Raw genomic sequence first — 16,545 nt, forward strand, 5'->3', positions numbered from 1 at the left:
CAAAGTAGCAAGTCTCTGAAGACGTACTTTAATTTGAATTTTCACAGGGGATGGCAGAGCCTCACGGTCGTTCTGGACTTAGGGGTCGAAGACCCACAAAGGCCCCAACAGCACAGTGTAGTGTGTCTGATGCTTTTAGGACTAGAGCTTCTTCCTCCAGATTTAAGGGCATCTCATTTGTAAGCTACCTATGTGACCAGCAACTGGCTGCTTTACCAATGGTAAGAACCTGAGGCTAGGTGCCACGAAAGGTAGTAAGTCTGGCAGTTATTTTCATCACTAACCATGTCACCAATCTCCCCTATCTCCCCCCTTTCCAGCCACACTGGGCAAAATGTGCCATCTTGATTCCCAGATGCCAGGAGTATTTATGTAGCATAGCAAGAGAATGGAGCAGAGAATCAGAGCTGTAGTACCGGAGGCTGGTTGGTGTGCTTGGATCACAATGCAATCGCAAACAGAGCAGGTGATGACAAGCACAAAATGCCTGTATTTGCAAGGTGATGAGTGAAGGAATAAATAAAGGAAAAGAACAAGAAGAGGCAGAGGTCCATCTTTTGTTTCTGACACCAGTAAGGGCTATTCTGAGTTTGTAACTAAAAGTTTACCACTGGCAGTATTAACACTGGGATCTCGTTAAGAAAACAGAATGCTTTCCAAAAAGTGGTGTGAGCAACTGTGTCAATACAGACATAGGGATCACTAATCCAAAAGTTATTAACACCATTAGGCAGGCATTCTCATTATGTCAATGCAAGTGTGTTTGCACTGGTGAGTCACAAGGTCTATGTGGAACCTTGTCCATATGTTAGAGGAACCAATGACACCCAAAAAAACCAACGACCATAAACAAAGTTCCAGTATTAATTCTTATTTTCTTCCCCTCCCCAGTATTGTATGGAAGTCAGCAAAAGAGTTACATCATACTTCAAAAGCAGAACCATACACAAGGGCCAGACCAGAAAGCAGGAGGTGAAGGGACAAGTTAGCCAAAGATACAAAATGGCTCAAAACTATCAGGCACTTGCTTATGTATTTCCTTAGAATTACTCCCTACTTTATGTAATTACATTTATTTCTCTATAGCACAAGATGCCTCATTAACATTCACTGGGTTAAATTCTTCTCTACATTTAATTCAGCAGATTTTATTAAACACCTACTTTGTGATAATCATGTTAGGTTCTTAGATCAGTCTCCAAAACTGGGATGCATATGACCTACATCATATATTTAAGATTTGATATTACATATGAGTCATAATATTAAGATTTCTGTAAACACATATTAATATTAGAACTTGAAAATGTATATGTACATTTCTCACCGTCTTAGCCACCAATTTTTATAACATAAGTAATATATATTAGAAACATGTATATAATTAATAAACATACTTAGTAGGGGTACATATTCAACACTTTTATACTGATGGGCAAAAAATCAAGTTTGGTGGTCACTGGCATTGACTGCAACTATAAGTAAGTTCTCATCCTCGGAAAGAGTTCTACCCAATTCTCTAGTTGGGGAGACAGTGATAACTGAACAGATGGCTGGAACATAAAGTACTGTAACATTTGATCTGGGCCTTAATGTATCAGTAGGAGCTCAGGTGATGAAAGGAATACAGTGAGAGCAGAGAACCGAAGCACACACAAAAAAATCCAGGAAGACAAAACCAGAGCCCTTACGAATGAAATTAAGGCCAAAATTGAAATTTTTTTTTTTTTAAATTTTGCTCCATAAAATAGCTTATATTGGGCCACAGTCTTGAGAATTTTTCTCTCCGAAATGTTGAGTCTTGGCACTGAAACCTGTATTTTCCTAAGTAATGGTAATCCAGATCACTTATCCGTCACTTTGAACTTCAGTAGAATGCCACACCATAAGGATACCAGGTGGGGACCTTGTAGGGCAGTGGTTCTCAGAGTACGGGTCTGGAACTTGTAAAAGATGCAAATGTGGGGGACCCACCCCAATTTACTGAATCAGAAACACTAAGGGTGGGGCCCAGTAGCCTGTATTTTAGCCATTCCCCCAGGGGGATTCTGAGGCAAGCTAAAGATTAAGATGTACTTGTAGCAGAAACTTAAGTTTTCTCATGGTTTGGAGCAGCTACAGGTATCGACAACAGCTAACCAGGTTCTCTTACAGCAGTGCTCGCCAACCTTTTTGGCACCAGGGACTGGTTTCATGGAAGACAATTTTTCCAGGAACTGGGGGGCAGGGAATAGTTTCGGGATGATTCAAGCACATAATATTTATCGTGCATTTATTTCTATTATTATTACATTGTAACATATAATGACATAATTTTACAACTCACCATAATGTAGAATCAGTCGGGAGCCCTGAGCTTATTTTCCTACAATTACAGACAGTCCCATGTGGGGGTAATGGGAGACAGTGACAGATCATCGGGCATTAGATTCTCATAAGGAGCACACAACCTAGATTCCTTGCATGTGCGGTTCACAATAGGATTCACGCTCCTGTGAGAATCTAATGCCTCGCTGATCTGATAGGAGGCGAAGCTCAGGTGGTAACATCAGCGACTGGGAGTGGCTGTAAATACAGATGGAACTTCACTCACTCACGTGCCTCACCTCCTGCCGTGTGCCCTAATTCCTAACAGACCATAGACCAGTACCAGTCTGTGAACTGGGGTTTGGGGACCCCTGTCTTACAGCACCTGTGGCCAAAGAGTGGCAAGTATAGAAGTACTCTTAATGGGTTCTTGACCTTTGACATCTCATTAGTTCACTTTCTTCTGAACATTTCATGTAGTCTCTGCAATGAAATTTAGTGCCTACTATATGCCAGGCTGGCTTGTGCTGGGTGATGGGGATGTGGCAATGGACAAGAGAGTTAAAACCTTTCCCTTACAGCATTCATTGTGTTAGAAAATCACATGTGAGGCAGATGTAGGGGGAACATACACACACTATGATGTTCCACTAGTGCTCGTTTTTATTTTTTATTTTTTTGAGACAGAGTCTTGCTCTGTCACCCAGGCTGGAGTGCAGTGGTGTGATCTTGGCTCACTGCAACCTCTACCTCCCGGGTTCAAGTGATTCTTGTGCCTCAGTCTCCTGAGTAGCTGGCATTATAGGCATGTACCATCATGCTCAGCTAATTTTTATATTTTTTGTAGAGACAGGGTCTCACTATATTGCCCAGGCTGGTCTCAAACTCCTGGCCTCAAGTGATCCACCCGCCTCGGCCTCCCAAAGTGCTGGGATTGTAGGCATCAGCCACCACGCTCGGCCCATTTTTAACAAGTCATGCCCTGTGTTACGTTTTGTATATACTTCTATCACCATAGTTATTAATAATATACTGACTTTCAAGTGTCTGTTTCTATGTTTGTTTTTCTGATTAGCTGTGAGTTCCTGAAGGGGAAGAACTACATTGTGGTCATCTTTTAATTCCCAGAATCTACAGAGTTATTATATAATACATGCTCAATACATGTGGTATGAATGAATAAATAGCTTTAATAATAATTAACAATAAGTTAATATTTATTGAGGACCTACTATGTGCTCAGCAACTAAAACATATATTAACTCATTTAATCCTCACAATTTGATCTAAGACGAGGTAAGGGCTGGTAGCATACCTGATTCAGGGGTGGGAAACTGAGGCACACCAAGCTCAAGTAACTTAAGTAGAGCAGCCTGCATTCTTCAGTCCAGTCTTTGAGGTTAAACTGGGTTAACTAGGTTAAACCCTTCTCTACCTTTAATTCAGCAGATTTTATTAAACACCTACTTTGTGATAATCATGTTGGGTTCTGATAGGAGGCTAAATACCACCAAACAACACAGTGGCCTGACATGAAACCGGTATGGTCCATGACGCAGCCAAATATCTTCTATGCCTGCCTCTGCCTCAGGGCCTTTGCTTCTGATGTGCCCTTAGATTGTAGGGGGTCTTCCCTTTCTTATTCACGTTTGTTCCAGGGTCACCTACAGGCTTTGCCAGGCCAACTTACCCCAACAGTAACCTCAGCCCCACAAATAATACTTACTCCCTTTCCTACTTTTTCTGTTTCCAGAACTTAACCGTTCTTGTGTAAATGATTTGTTTGTTCTATTTCCCTTCTACTGCAGTGTCAGCTTCCTGAGGACAGGCTGTGGAGCTCACAGCTACATTCCCACACTAGGACCACACCTGGCCTGTGGTTTGAGCTTGGTAAGTTTGGTTGAATGGATATACCTTGGAAGTGTCCTGTGACTTCTGTCCCACTTAGGAACACATTTTTTCTTGCACTTTGGACAACTTCCCATTTATCCTTGTTGGGTTTCTTTTTATTTCTGTCTGTACAGCCCTCTAATTTATTCAAACGCCACTGGATTATTCCAGCTCTTGGTGTCAATTTTTTTCTAATTAAAGTAAACTGCCATTTTTCTCTCACACTGATCTTTAACACGAGACATCTTGTTCTTGTCATAAATCTGACTCATATGGAAAAATGTAAGTTGAATATAGGGGCTCATATGTACCACAATGTTTCTATCAATATTTCAGACATGAAAGTAGAGTCACAGACATAGATATCTGCCTGATTCTCAGGTCTACGGTCATGATTTCGGTGGAGTATTCGCTTTTTGGATGTATGACCCAGAATTCCACTGACTACTAAAATGACTCCTTTGAAAGCAAATATCACATCATTTGCACAAACACTTCAGGTTTCCTCTTTCCTTCTGCCATAGTACATCTTCAAACACTCAACATTCACAGCCAAGATGTAAAATACACAATACACAAAAGCTCCTTCAAAGACATATCTCAAAGTACTGTAAAAAAAAGCAATGGAGAGAAAGAGAGAGATCGGCTTGCCATTAGACTGATTTCCTTGAAGACTATAAAAGGAATGAAATTTGAAGGTCATAAAAGTCTGTCTATTTGTTTAGGGAAGTCTTACAGGTAGTATAAATATCATCAGCTACAGTTGCTATGGGGTCTGTTTGTTTACCAAACAAGAACACAAATAGTTACACAAAAGCAGAACAAGGCTTGGGTATATAAATGGAGAAGGCTTTTTGCCTCCTGGTGAATTTTCCAAAGTGTCTTTTTAAAAAGTCCCTAATTTTCACCCTGTGCACTGGGAAATCTCTGTTTTCTTGATTCTTTGCACTTCTCACACCTCCAGCCAATGTTTTACTCTCAGATTTCTGAGGCGGATAATGATTTTCTTTTTTCTTTCCCTTCTTTCATTTTAAGACTTAGAAACCACAAATATTAGACCAACAATCCAAACTGGACAACCAAAATAGTTTTCAGAATGGAAAATGCTAAACAAAAAAAACGAAAACAAAAAAAGAGGTGGGGAAGAGAGAGCAAGAACAACAAAACCCACTAATTTCTAGAAGAATCCTAGTACAAGCATGGAGTCCTTATGTTAACACACAACCACCCAGCCAGAAAGGTCCATGTGGATGTGTGTTTTTAACTGACTTTCTATGAACCAAGTGTGTTTCATGCACTAGAATTGTACCTGCTGAGTTAACCACGTGCTTCAAAAAATAAAGGGGGAGGAAAGGAAGCCAGCAAGGCTATTTTCACATCTCTTCTTGGTTGAGAGAGTACATGTGAGTGTGTGTGCATCATAACTCAGATCTACAATAAAACAAACTGCACAACAGAGGCTGCCTGAGTGGAGGCCTGCTCTTCACACTACGTTGACCGCAGTACCCGCCTGGCGCAGCCCCGATGCCTTCCTGTGAATGGGACAGATTGCCATATGGATGAAGACACTGAACAAGCTGTACAACTCTTGGCGACATGTGCCCGGGGGGATTGTCCCATATTAACACCACCTGGGCTGTGGCAATTGTGCTCTGTCTGTGCAGTGGCACTGAGGAGCCCAACAGGATGTTATTTTAGAGTACACACAAAAAGGAAAATTACAGTTAAGAGAATTCTCTGGCTAGCGTATCTGTTGCTCAATTCCCGAAATAGTTTCCCAAAGGAACGGTTATCTTCTTTATTCACACAGGCAGAAGTGACAAGCTGGAACACACATTAACAATTTCCCTTTGTGAGCTTCCACTATTGTTTTAATGAGGAGAATATAGTTTATAATATACTTAGGCCTTGACTGATTACAAAGGGGTATGGAATAAAGAACTTCAGGAATGCTGTACATATCTAATGCACTCATTTGCATTGCCCCAGTGAGCCAGTCGGCAGAGAGGCAGCTCCCTAGGAAAGACCTATGGAGCCAGGCTACCGGGTAACACTGGTGCGAACACAGCAATAAAACAGAATAACTGTGCAAAAAAGCATCTTTGCAAATCTTGAAAAGGAACATGACATCCGCTTAAGTCTCCAGCATAGGTCCCCCCTTCATCTGGCTCCAGTATTGGCTTAAGAGCATAAGACTCCCAGCTGTCATTTATTATAAGAATAGGACTTTTCCAAGCCACTTTTCCTTTCAAAGGGAAGGCCCTTGACTTCCCTTTGCACTTTTGGTTGGTTTCAATATCCATCAAAGAAAATCTTCTGTCTAATTTAAGTGGTGAAGGTGTGCAATTCAACAACAACTTTTTATAGGTAAAAGAGTAAAACCGAGTACCATGGACAATACCATCAGAGTTTCCAAAAGGCTGGTTCTCATTCTTCTCCTGCCACATGCTTTCCCTCACACCCTTGGTGTGGAATAAATGTTACGGAAAGCTAAGACACATTTGGGAGGAGGGGACACAGGCCTTTCCACTCAAGCGCAAATACTTGCAAAATGCCTGGGTGCCAACAAAGGAATTTGGCAGAGAACCTGTATCAGCAGCAGCGGCGCATCAAAAAAGAATGTCTACCTTACAAGGTGAAAGAAATGGGGGGTCCAAAGATGGTTTTGGGTGGGAAATCTGGCACATTAGACACGGAATAGCCTGTGGCTGAGATTCGTATTATACAACATCCTAAAAAAAAAATTCAAATCAACCAAATTTAAGAGTAACTCAGAAAATGAACATCACTCTCCAGACCCATGATGTCATTTTATTGGAAAGCATTTATCATTTAAACACAATAAACAGAAAGAGATTTATAGAGTCTAATGATGCTGTGTTATGGTAAAAGGCACTTTATTGAGGTAAGGCACAACAGCTGTTAGAGAATAATGGCTGAGGTTTTTTTGTTTAATCACCCCACAAAGTGAACAGTCAAAAAAAAAAAAAAAAACCCATAAACCCTTCCCTTGTGGCATGCCAATATTTTAAAGATTTTCTCCCGGTGCCCTCACTGCATGTGTGAATGACAGGCGGTGATACGGCACCATGCCACATGGCCCTGAGAGAATCCTTTCTCCCACTTCTAAGTCCCAAAAGTGATTGGTTTTAAGCAATCAGACACATCACAGTTCTTCAAAGCATGATGGCTGCCAAACACCAGGCAGCATGTTTAGGGTACAAAATGCTGATTCGCCCCCAGGGTGCTTCTGTCTGACCTCAGCAGGAACAGCTTTTGCCCTAAGTAGGTTACCTCCCCGACAGATAGACATGGGACAGGTGATGCCGCCAAGAGTCTGCTTTGGAGCAAAAATAAGTACCTGTATCTTAGTCCTCTGCAGTTAGCCACACCTGGTCCTCTTTCCGGTCCCCTACACCTGACAAGACATGCCCAGCACGCTCTCTATATTCTCCACTGTGCGTCACTGGTTTCTAACCTCCTGACTTCCCTGCCAGCAAAAAGATGAAGTGGGTGCAAAGGAAACTGGCAACGGGGATTTTCCTGGGGGCTTCTTCTGAATTACTGCTGAAAAGATAGGTCTGGCCCCAAGCTACAACCAGTGGAGGCTACCATCTGGACTTGATCCGGAGCTTAACCCACTCTGCAGTCCAATTCTCATCAAAAGTCTGGGCTGTAGTGAAGGTGATCTGGGGAGCAGCCCACTGGGAGCCACCAGAATCTGGCAGTCACTGCAAGTCCCTGAGGGTCAGGGAAATCTCAGGTCTAGTCCCTGTATGGTCACTAACTAGCTATGTGACGTGTGCAAGCGATAACATCATTCTGGGCCCCAGCTGCACCCTCTGTACAAAGGGGAGAATACCCCATAAGGTTACTATGAGGATTAAATAGGAAAATCAAAAAACAAAAATAAAAAATAAAAAAAAATTAAAAATAGGAAAATCAGTATAGTATCAAGCCCTATGTCAAGTCTGTTGAGCATTGTGTCTGGCACACAGTAAGAGTTACATAAATGTTAGCTGCATTCTCATCACCACCATCACATGTCAGGTCCTTTCATCCTTGACAAGAGCAAAACAGAACCTTAAATTTGTGTCTCTTGCCTGTGATCACAGAGCCAAGGAGTGGGTCTCAGGTCAAGGTCTCGTGGTAGCTCCTAAGGAAAGGAAGCAAATGGGGTCTGGTCCTTTCAGTCATATGATTTCTACTCTGTTGGCTCACGTAAGAATGGCAAGTCACTAGTTTTGAGGACTGAACCTGTCTGGTGGCTCCCCGGTGGGCTGCTCCCCAGACCACCTTAACTACAGCCCTGACTTTTGATGAGAACCTGTCTGGGATGTGAATCAAGTGTCTGGAGAAAAGTCCTGTCCTTTCCAAGTGTCAAAACCTCAGTGATAAACACACAGCTTCCATTGCTTCTCAAACTTGAACATGTATTCCAGACCCCTGAGGCTCTTGTTACAATGCAGATCCTGATGCAGGTCTGGGGCAGGGCCAGAGACTGAGTTTCTAACAAGCTTCCAGGTCACAGCAGAGCTGCTGGTCTGCAGCCTCTGAGTAGCAAGACTCGAGGGTACGTAGGGCAAATGCAAATTCCTGCACCCCATCTCAGACCAAGAAAGTCCAGGTTTCAGAAGAAAGACCTAGGAAGCTGTGTGTTTAACAAATACCGTATGAAAATATCATCAGGCAATCTGAGAAACACCAGGCTAATGGTGAAGGTCAGGAGTCAGCAACTGTTTCTGTAAATGGTCAGATAGTAAATATTTCAGTTTTTGTAGCCTATACGGTTTCTGCTGCCACTACTCAAGCTTGCCATTGTAGTGTCAAAGTAGCCGTAGACAATACGTAAATGAATGTGACTGTGTCCCAATAAAACTTTATTTACAAAAGGAAGCAGTGGGCTGGATTTGGCGGGCTGACCATAATTTGCCGAGCTCTGTTACAGTGTTATAGATTGTTTAAACGCCTTGACTCACGTTGGCAGGAAGTAGCAATAACCATTTTGAAGACAATTTGGGGGAATTTGACCACAGGTTCTCCAAAATGCTCTAATGGGGAAGAAAGATTTAAAATAACTAGCTTGCTCAGTATTTCAAATCAAAATAAATACAAATTGTCCTCTGATTTTTGGGAAAAAAAAAAAACTGAAATGAGGAAAAACTCTTCAAAATAATGGGAGCTAGAGTTTACTGCTTAAATTTCAACAGGTCCTACATATCAGAGAACATGCACCAGTTAAAGGCTTGTGTATCTGGAACAGTTCTGAAAACTAACTTCTAGAATTTTAGCAAGTAAACCAAGAGCACTGACATTTATTCACAAACACAGAATTTAGATTAAAAAAGAAAAAAAAATGCAACACTAGACATGTACATGTTTCAAAGTTCCTTGCCTTTTGAAAATAACAAGGCCTGTAAACACAAATGTTATTGTTACATAGTCAAATACATGGCAACATGTCAAGAGGCCACAAATCAAAAACAGAGACTGTGTATCAAGTGAAACTGTCTATAAGTACACTAGCCAGGCGGAAACCTTCAGGGGTTATTTGAAGGCAACTGCCAACTGTGGAGTGGAGAAAATGCAAGCGACAGTAATACACAGGGCTCCGTCAATAAATGATGAGAACGAGGCAAGGACTATCTGACTGAAGAGAGGGTAGGTTAAACCTCATAGAGTAAAGCGCCCAGTGTGCGTCCCCTGTTTCTAATATGATACCTCAAAAAAGCAGAGACTGCCCAACCACCATCTGATCAGGGTTTAAGGAAACATCTTTGACCAAATGCTTAAGGACACCTTGGAACAAATACTTAGAACAGCTATGAATCCGAGAAATACTCGAGTTATAAAACACCTAATGATGGTGGCTGAACTGAAAGCAAAAAAGCTGGGATGAGAAAAAAGGGAATATTTCTGATTTGGACTATAGAGGACAGCTGAAATGAAATAAAAAGCATATGATGTGTTCATTGAGGAAACACAAGATTTATAAGGCAGGAAAAAAGTGGGGATATGTTATTTTGGATCTGCCTGTGTGTAAATCCCCCATGAGGTTCATTTATGTTCTTTATGTGCTGTTTCAGACCAAAATGATTTATAGCTTGTAAATCCCACCTATCCCGCTTCATGAAAGGCCTGGTAAATATGAATATACACCATAAAAGAGAAAACTCTGGTATTTTCTTTTAAACACAGTGATTTGCACACAGTAGGTTAACTTAATATGTGTTTTGTCAAATTGAATTTCAATTAAATTTAAAGTATCTTTTAGGGACACTCATTTTATCATAATTTAGTATTCACTTCTAAGCTGAATGAAAACTTTAAGTACTATTTTGCAGACTAAAACACAGATCTGAATTTGGATCTTGGATATGCCACTAACCACCAGTTCTATGACCCTGGGTTAGTTATTTAATTTCTATTATTCGATTTCCTCATCTGTAAAATGGGTATAATCATCCTTACTGCTTCCTGAGTGGTCAGGTGGATAAAATGAGACATCACTCCATATGCAAAAGTCTAGCCAGTGCTTGGCACAGAAAAGGAACTGATTAAATGTGAGTTCTTGTCCCTTTCCCTAGTGCACCATAATGTAATGTGATATTTCAAATTTTAATTTAGGCAATTACTTAAGTAGTAATTGCTATTTGTATTTACATAGCTGCTTTGATCCAAGAAGCTCAAAGGGCTTTACTAAATTTAGCATTTTAATAAATGTTTCATTTGCATTCTGTTGATTCTGTTTACCCACACCAAAACTTGGAATTTTCTAAAGCAAGACAATTAAGACAGGGAAACAAGACAGTATCTTCGTATGTACAGGTATCCCAGGCCTGAGTTTTGTCTATTTCCCTAAGAAGTCGAGACTCTCTGTCCCTATGGAATAAAATGACAGCAAGAGGCTTGAATGCACCTGCTTCCTCTTGCTGCTCCCCTTTAGCTGCGCCATTGAACTTGACCCCCACCACACTTTTCTCAGGCACTGACAACACAGGCATGTTTATTGCACCAATGAATTTATATACAATCAGCACAATAAACATTATTAAATTGCCGGAGAAAATCAAAGCACGAAGCACGGTGCCAGTACTGAATTCTAATGATGCTGAATGTCCATGATTACACAGGGACAGGATCTTAACAAGCCTTGATTTGAACGCTGGCATCCGCCTCACAAATCACATGGGCCGCTCCTCCCCGTAATAGTGCTGAATATTGATAAATGTCTCTACCCTGCGCAACAGGGAAGTGGGTTTCTATTGGCAATCTTTACCGAAGTGTGTTTTTTCCCTTCTCTACACTCAAGGGTTTACCCTGAATGATTTAATTATAATTTTCCTTGTGTAAGACAAATTAAAGAGGAGAGTAGGAGTGTCGTGCCAAGCACATTATTTATCTCCTTAACAGATTGCAGCTCACCAAACCCCAGAGCTGCTGCTACTGCAGTGGCTGCTCACAGGAGCCAGCAAAATGCACGGGGGCAAGAGTGGGGGAGAAGGAGTTTTCCAAATGGCATGGAAATACATATGCAACTCAGTTGAGATCATTAGCCATCTCACTACTTTGAAAACAACAGTAACTCTCACAACACTACCTTTTTCCAACACATTTTCCCATCGAGCAACCCCAGATCATGTCAGAAAGAAATCTTAAAGCTGCTAACCCACGATCAAGGTCATGGGGTCAGATGGTTATTCAGTGTGGCAGAGACTCTTTCCTTGCCCATCAGAATGGAGGGGAAAGAATATTACACAGAAATCAAAGAAGAGCTTGGAAGGACACATATTTCACAAATGCATTGATGAGTAAGAGAGAAAACTTATCCAAGGCAGTGACAAGAAACTCCTGAGACAACTGGCAGATCAGTGTACAGTGAGACCATACCTTTATAGTGACAGCTTTGTTTTGGTATTTAACTGGTTATCACACGTGATTTTTAAATTAAGCCTAATAAGGTAATGCTACATAATATGCATTTGAAGTATTTATATGTATACGAAGCTGGCTAACTAATAATTGCTTTTTTGTTTTTTTAATTAAGAGACAGGATCTTGCTTTGTTGCCCAGGCTGGAGTGCAATGGTGTGATCAAGGCTCACTGCAGCCTCAAACTCTTGGGCTCAAATGATCCTCCCACCTCAGCCTCTCAAGTAACTGGGACTTCAGGTGCATGCCACCATGGCAGGCTAATTTAAAAAAAAAAAAAGTTTAATAGAAATTGGGGTCCCTCTATGTTGTCCAGGCTAGTCTTGAACTCCTGGCCTCAAGCAATCCTCCTGCCTCGGCCTCACAAAATGCTGAGATTACAGGCATGAACCACTGTACCAGGCCTAATTGATTTCTTAATTATCAATTCTACAAGCTTAAACTGAACTATCTTTAACTGAAGGTGCTCATTTGTCTTGATAGCTACATTCAGTTAAAATGTGCTGACTGGAATTTTCTTTTAATCCAGCCACGTTTAGGAACCTACTAGATAATATAAACTGAGAGATTCAAGAGATTAAGTAGTGGCATATAATTTCATAGTTGCTTCTTTTTTGCATGTACAATTGGAAAACTCAGCCTGCTTTTACATCCAGATTAAGGCTCATTGGAATCTGAATTCTTTTCTGATCCATATTCTAATTCTGGTGTGTAGTATGATGAAGATTAAGCACAACTTTTGTGCAGACAAATAAGGACCATAAAAAAAATTCAAACAAACTTAGTCTCCCAGAATTAGACTGTCTCTCAGATCCACTTACTTTCAAATGTGCCTTAAGACATGAAAAGGGCTATTCTTCTCCCACTTGCCTCCTTGCTAATCTATCACCTGACTGCAGATACATAACCTTTTAGAAAATGAAACTGAGCACAGCGCATCTAAACAAGAAGAGTTTTCTATGTCACAGGAAATCTGTGCAGGCTCCACAACAGCCGATGAGATTGCAACAAATACCTTAAGTGCATCAGTCGGCGTTTTTCAGTGTATGGCCTCCTGCTCTGCCTATGGATAAAGATGTAATTCAATCGCTCTACAGCAAATGGACGCATCAACCTTAGGACATCAAAACCAAGTATAGCAAAGGACAACAGCCTAGAACCTTTTCTTTAATGCTCTCTAAGGTTTTCTTTCTTGAAAAAAAAAAAAAAAGAAGACATTATAAGAGATTGTAAAGCAAGAGCTAAGATTGGCTTCCAGACATACATATCTATCCTCGCCAGAAACAACAGAAGCCACATTTCACCCAACGGCTCCAAAGATTCTCAGTGTCCACCATTCTATTCCTCTATCTATTCTTCAAACTCTTCCAAACCAACATGCTTAATGCATCTTTTAGTTCTTCGGTGTCTGCCTCAGAAATTCCAAAATGATCTTGGAAGGATAGTTGAAAATTTTAGTTAAAACATATGTATTATCCTCAACTCTGGTAACCACTCATGGTTTTACACTTGAACATGGTGTGTGTGTGTGTGTATCTATGTGTGTGTGTGTGTGTATCTGTGTGTGTGTGTACGTGTGTGTGTGTGTGTGTTCAGATAATATTTTTCTGGTATAAAGATATACATCTAATTAAACAGTAGGCTTCTTAAATACTCAATATTTTGAGAAATATATGAAATTACATTTGTAATTGCATAACTGAAATATATAATTAAATGTTTTTTTCACTGAGCCATTTTTATTAAAAAACAAAATACAGAATTTGCTTTCTCCTGAGAGAAATGGCATTTACTGTCACATACTACTTTTATGGTTTCTTTACTTCTGTGTGTGGAAGCTCGGCCTATGAAATATATAGAAAACAGTTTAGGAATAGCAAACAAAAAGTTTTCAATTTTAGGGGCATTGTATTTTCTATTCTTGAAAAGCACTTAAACAGTGGTATTAATGCTTCTGGGTACTAAGAATACAATAACATGAATTAACAGCTTTATTTTCTTAGAACTGCATGCTCTCATGACATATTCTGGATCTCTAAAACAAGCTCAGCTTCAAGTAACATTCATGTAAAGCCCAGGGCAATTCAAAAATAAAATGTCTTAACTTCTAAATAGGAATACAGCTGCTGAGACAATACTACACTATATCCCACAATGAAGAGAAAGTGTGCTGTGTCTGTTTATGTGAGTATATACAACAGATTCCCCCACCTCCACCAGCCACCACCACCACTACCTCTTCTGTCTCTCCATCCTCCAAACCTTCACTCAGAATACATACGGGAAAGACCATGTGCTCCAGGGCACAATGATGAAAAACATGGGCGCCCAGCCTTCAAGGGGAGCAATGTAGAGTAACATAAGTTCTATGTTTTCTCAAACCATAATTCAAAATTGCCCACAGCAGACACTACTATTCCCTTAGAAGGCGCTTCCAGCCAAGGAATTCAGCTTGTACGGAGTGAGCACTTGGCAGAAGGAGTAGGCCTGGAAGCCTGGAAATCCAACCCATCCAATGAGAAACTACACGACTTCTGCCCGGGTTCCTAAGCTGAGAGTAGATCTACATAAGTGCTAATTCCATGTTGAAAAGGTGAAAATAATTAGATGCTTCACACCCAAACCATATGAATACATTCCTCAGTAATTATATGCACATTCAAGTCACATGGATCCAATTAGGGATCACTGAGATATGGCAAGGCAGGGCCACCCACCCCTCTCATGTTAAAGGCAGTTTTGGACCCATCTCAGTGGCTGGTTCCTACCTTTCCCTTTTGGGAGTGTGGACTGAGAGCTGTCCATTGGTAGAGGCATGTGGGTTCATTATTAAGGAGGTCTTGGAAGGTGCAGAGGAGGAGACACATGTCGTGGTCAGATCCAGACTGCTGTGATTGTTGCCTGTGGTTTCTTCTGCAGTATGAGCACTTGTCACTTCTTTCCAGAGCTGCTGCAGTTCTGTTGGAATCATGCCTGAAACAAACAAATTGGATAATTAAATCAATTAACAGCTAATTCCGTCCTCTTCAAACAGTAATTAAATCAAAGAGTCAGTAAACAAAGCCTAGTGTTAGGGGGGTTTTTCGGTGTGTGCAGTTTTTTTTCCCCTCCCAACTACGGCAGATGCGGTAGTAAAAAGTGTGTCCTCCTACCGAGCAACTGAGTGGAAGTTGCCCTCATCGCACATAAAAGACTCAGGTGAAAATGATTCAAAACACAGTTACTTTGCCACAACAGTATGCCTCTAACCATCCGAAGTGTTATTTCTCAATTTTGATGAAAAGTAGATAGATGTTACCTTAGTTTTAGACACAAAGAAGGGCTCAAAATAAATTTGTTCAACTATACTATTATGACAACATGAACTACAAAATGAATAATTTTTGTGCTTAAGTCTTAAATGATGACAAATAGCTTTGTTATTAAATATAGTTTTTATTAATCACTTTTAGACATAAATTATGAATTCATATCGTCTTCCTGAAATGCTTTTCAACTTTTAACAGTCAAATTGATTATACTATGATTATTTCATTAACACACCTATCTTCCTCATTAATTTTGGTTTCTAGTACCACATGCTTAATTGATGGATGTGTCTACTGAAAAACTGTGTAACTTTTTATACAAGTAACACTATTATTACTGTCATTTCTTAGATCAATGGTAATGAACCATTGCAGAATAGAACGTAAACGTAAAATAAACTTACAGTAATGAAGTTCTCTTGTTTTCTTAAAGGGGATCTAAATGGACATGGGTTTTAAGGAGTGAATCCAGTATTTTCCCCCAAGAAGAGATACAATCAGTATGCCAATCTCACTATTGTGGACCTCTTCGTCTTTATCCTGCTGGCATGCCTCTGTAGCCCAGGTTTCCAAATCCCACCTCAATGCATATTCTAGCCCACACATGCACAGAATAAAGATATTCTAGATGACAACTAACAAAAACGACAACAACGACAACAAGCAACATAACTTCCTTTGGAGGAACACTGAAAAGAAAACATAAACCCTGCACATCCTAAGGCAATACCACATTAGAAGTGGACGTCTGGATTGCAGTTCATTGTTTCAATCAAGTGTAACATAGCTATCCCAGAAAGCCTGCCATTTTCTGACTATATAGCAGCAGCTGAAACAGGCATGTTTCTTACCAAACCTGAGGTATCGAATTAAAAAAGAAGGCTGTGTGCATTATATTCATTTGAAACACATAATAAAAAATGCCAAGGTCTAAATTTAATTTATTTTTGTCATTTAGAATACAATGGATAGATAATCATCTCAACGTGATCAGCCAAACATCTTTACTTTGCTAAACTGTTAAAGATTTTAATTATGCTAGCATTGGAGAGCACTGGTCTAATGAGGCGATGGACTCCAGAGAATCCGAGTGGTTAAGAACTGTGAAA

The 16,545-nt window shown here is 40.4% G+C and overlaps 1 protein-coding gene across 41 annotated transcripts in view; it reads right to left on the reverse strand.

The window, feature by feature from the left end:
• The window catches only part of FOXP1 (forkhead box P1), a 630,459-nt gene that overhangs the window by 71,434 nt on the left and 542,480 nt on the right, over positions 1 to 16,545 (reverse strand). For all 41 annotated transcript variants that reach the window (XM_004035886.5, XM_019023994.4, XM_063703907.1 and 38 more), the window contains one exon: positions 14,897 to 15,101. In XM_004035886.5, the coding sequence (XP_004035934.1) occupies positions 14,897 to 15,101 (205 nt within the window). The remainder of the gene's footprint in view (positions 1 to 14,896; positions 15,102 to 16,545) is intronic.

This window comes from Gorilla gorilla, chromosome 2 (assembly GCF_029281585.2).
Source record: "Gorilla gorilla gorilla isolate KB3781 chromosome 2, NHGRI_mGorGor1-v2.1_pri, whole genome shotgun sequence".
Classification (NCBI taxonomy): domain Eukaryota; kingdom Metazoa; phylum Chordata; class Mammalia; order Primates; family Hominidae; genus Gorilla; species Gorilla gorilla.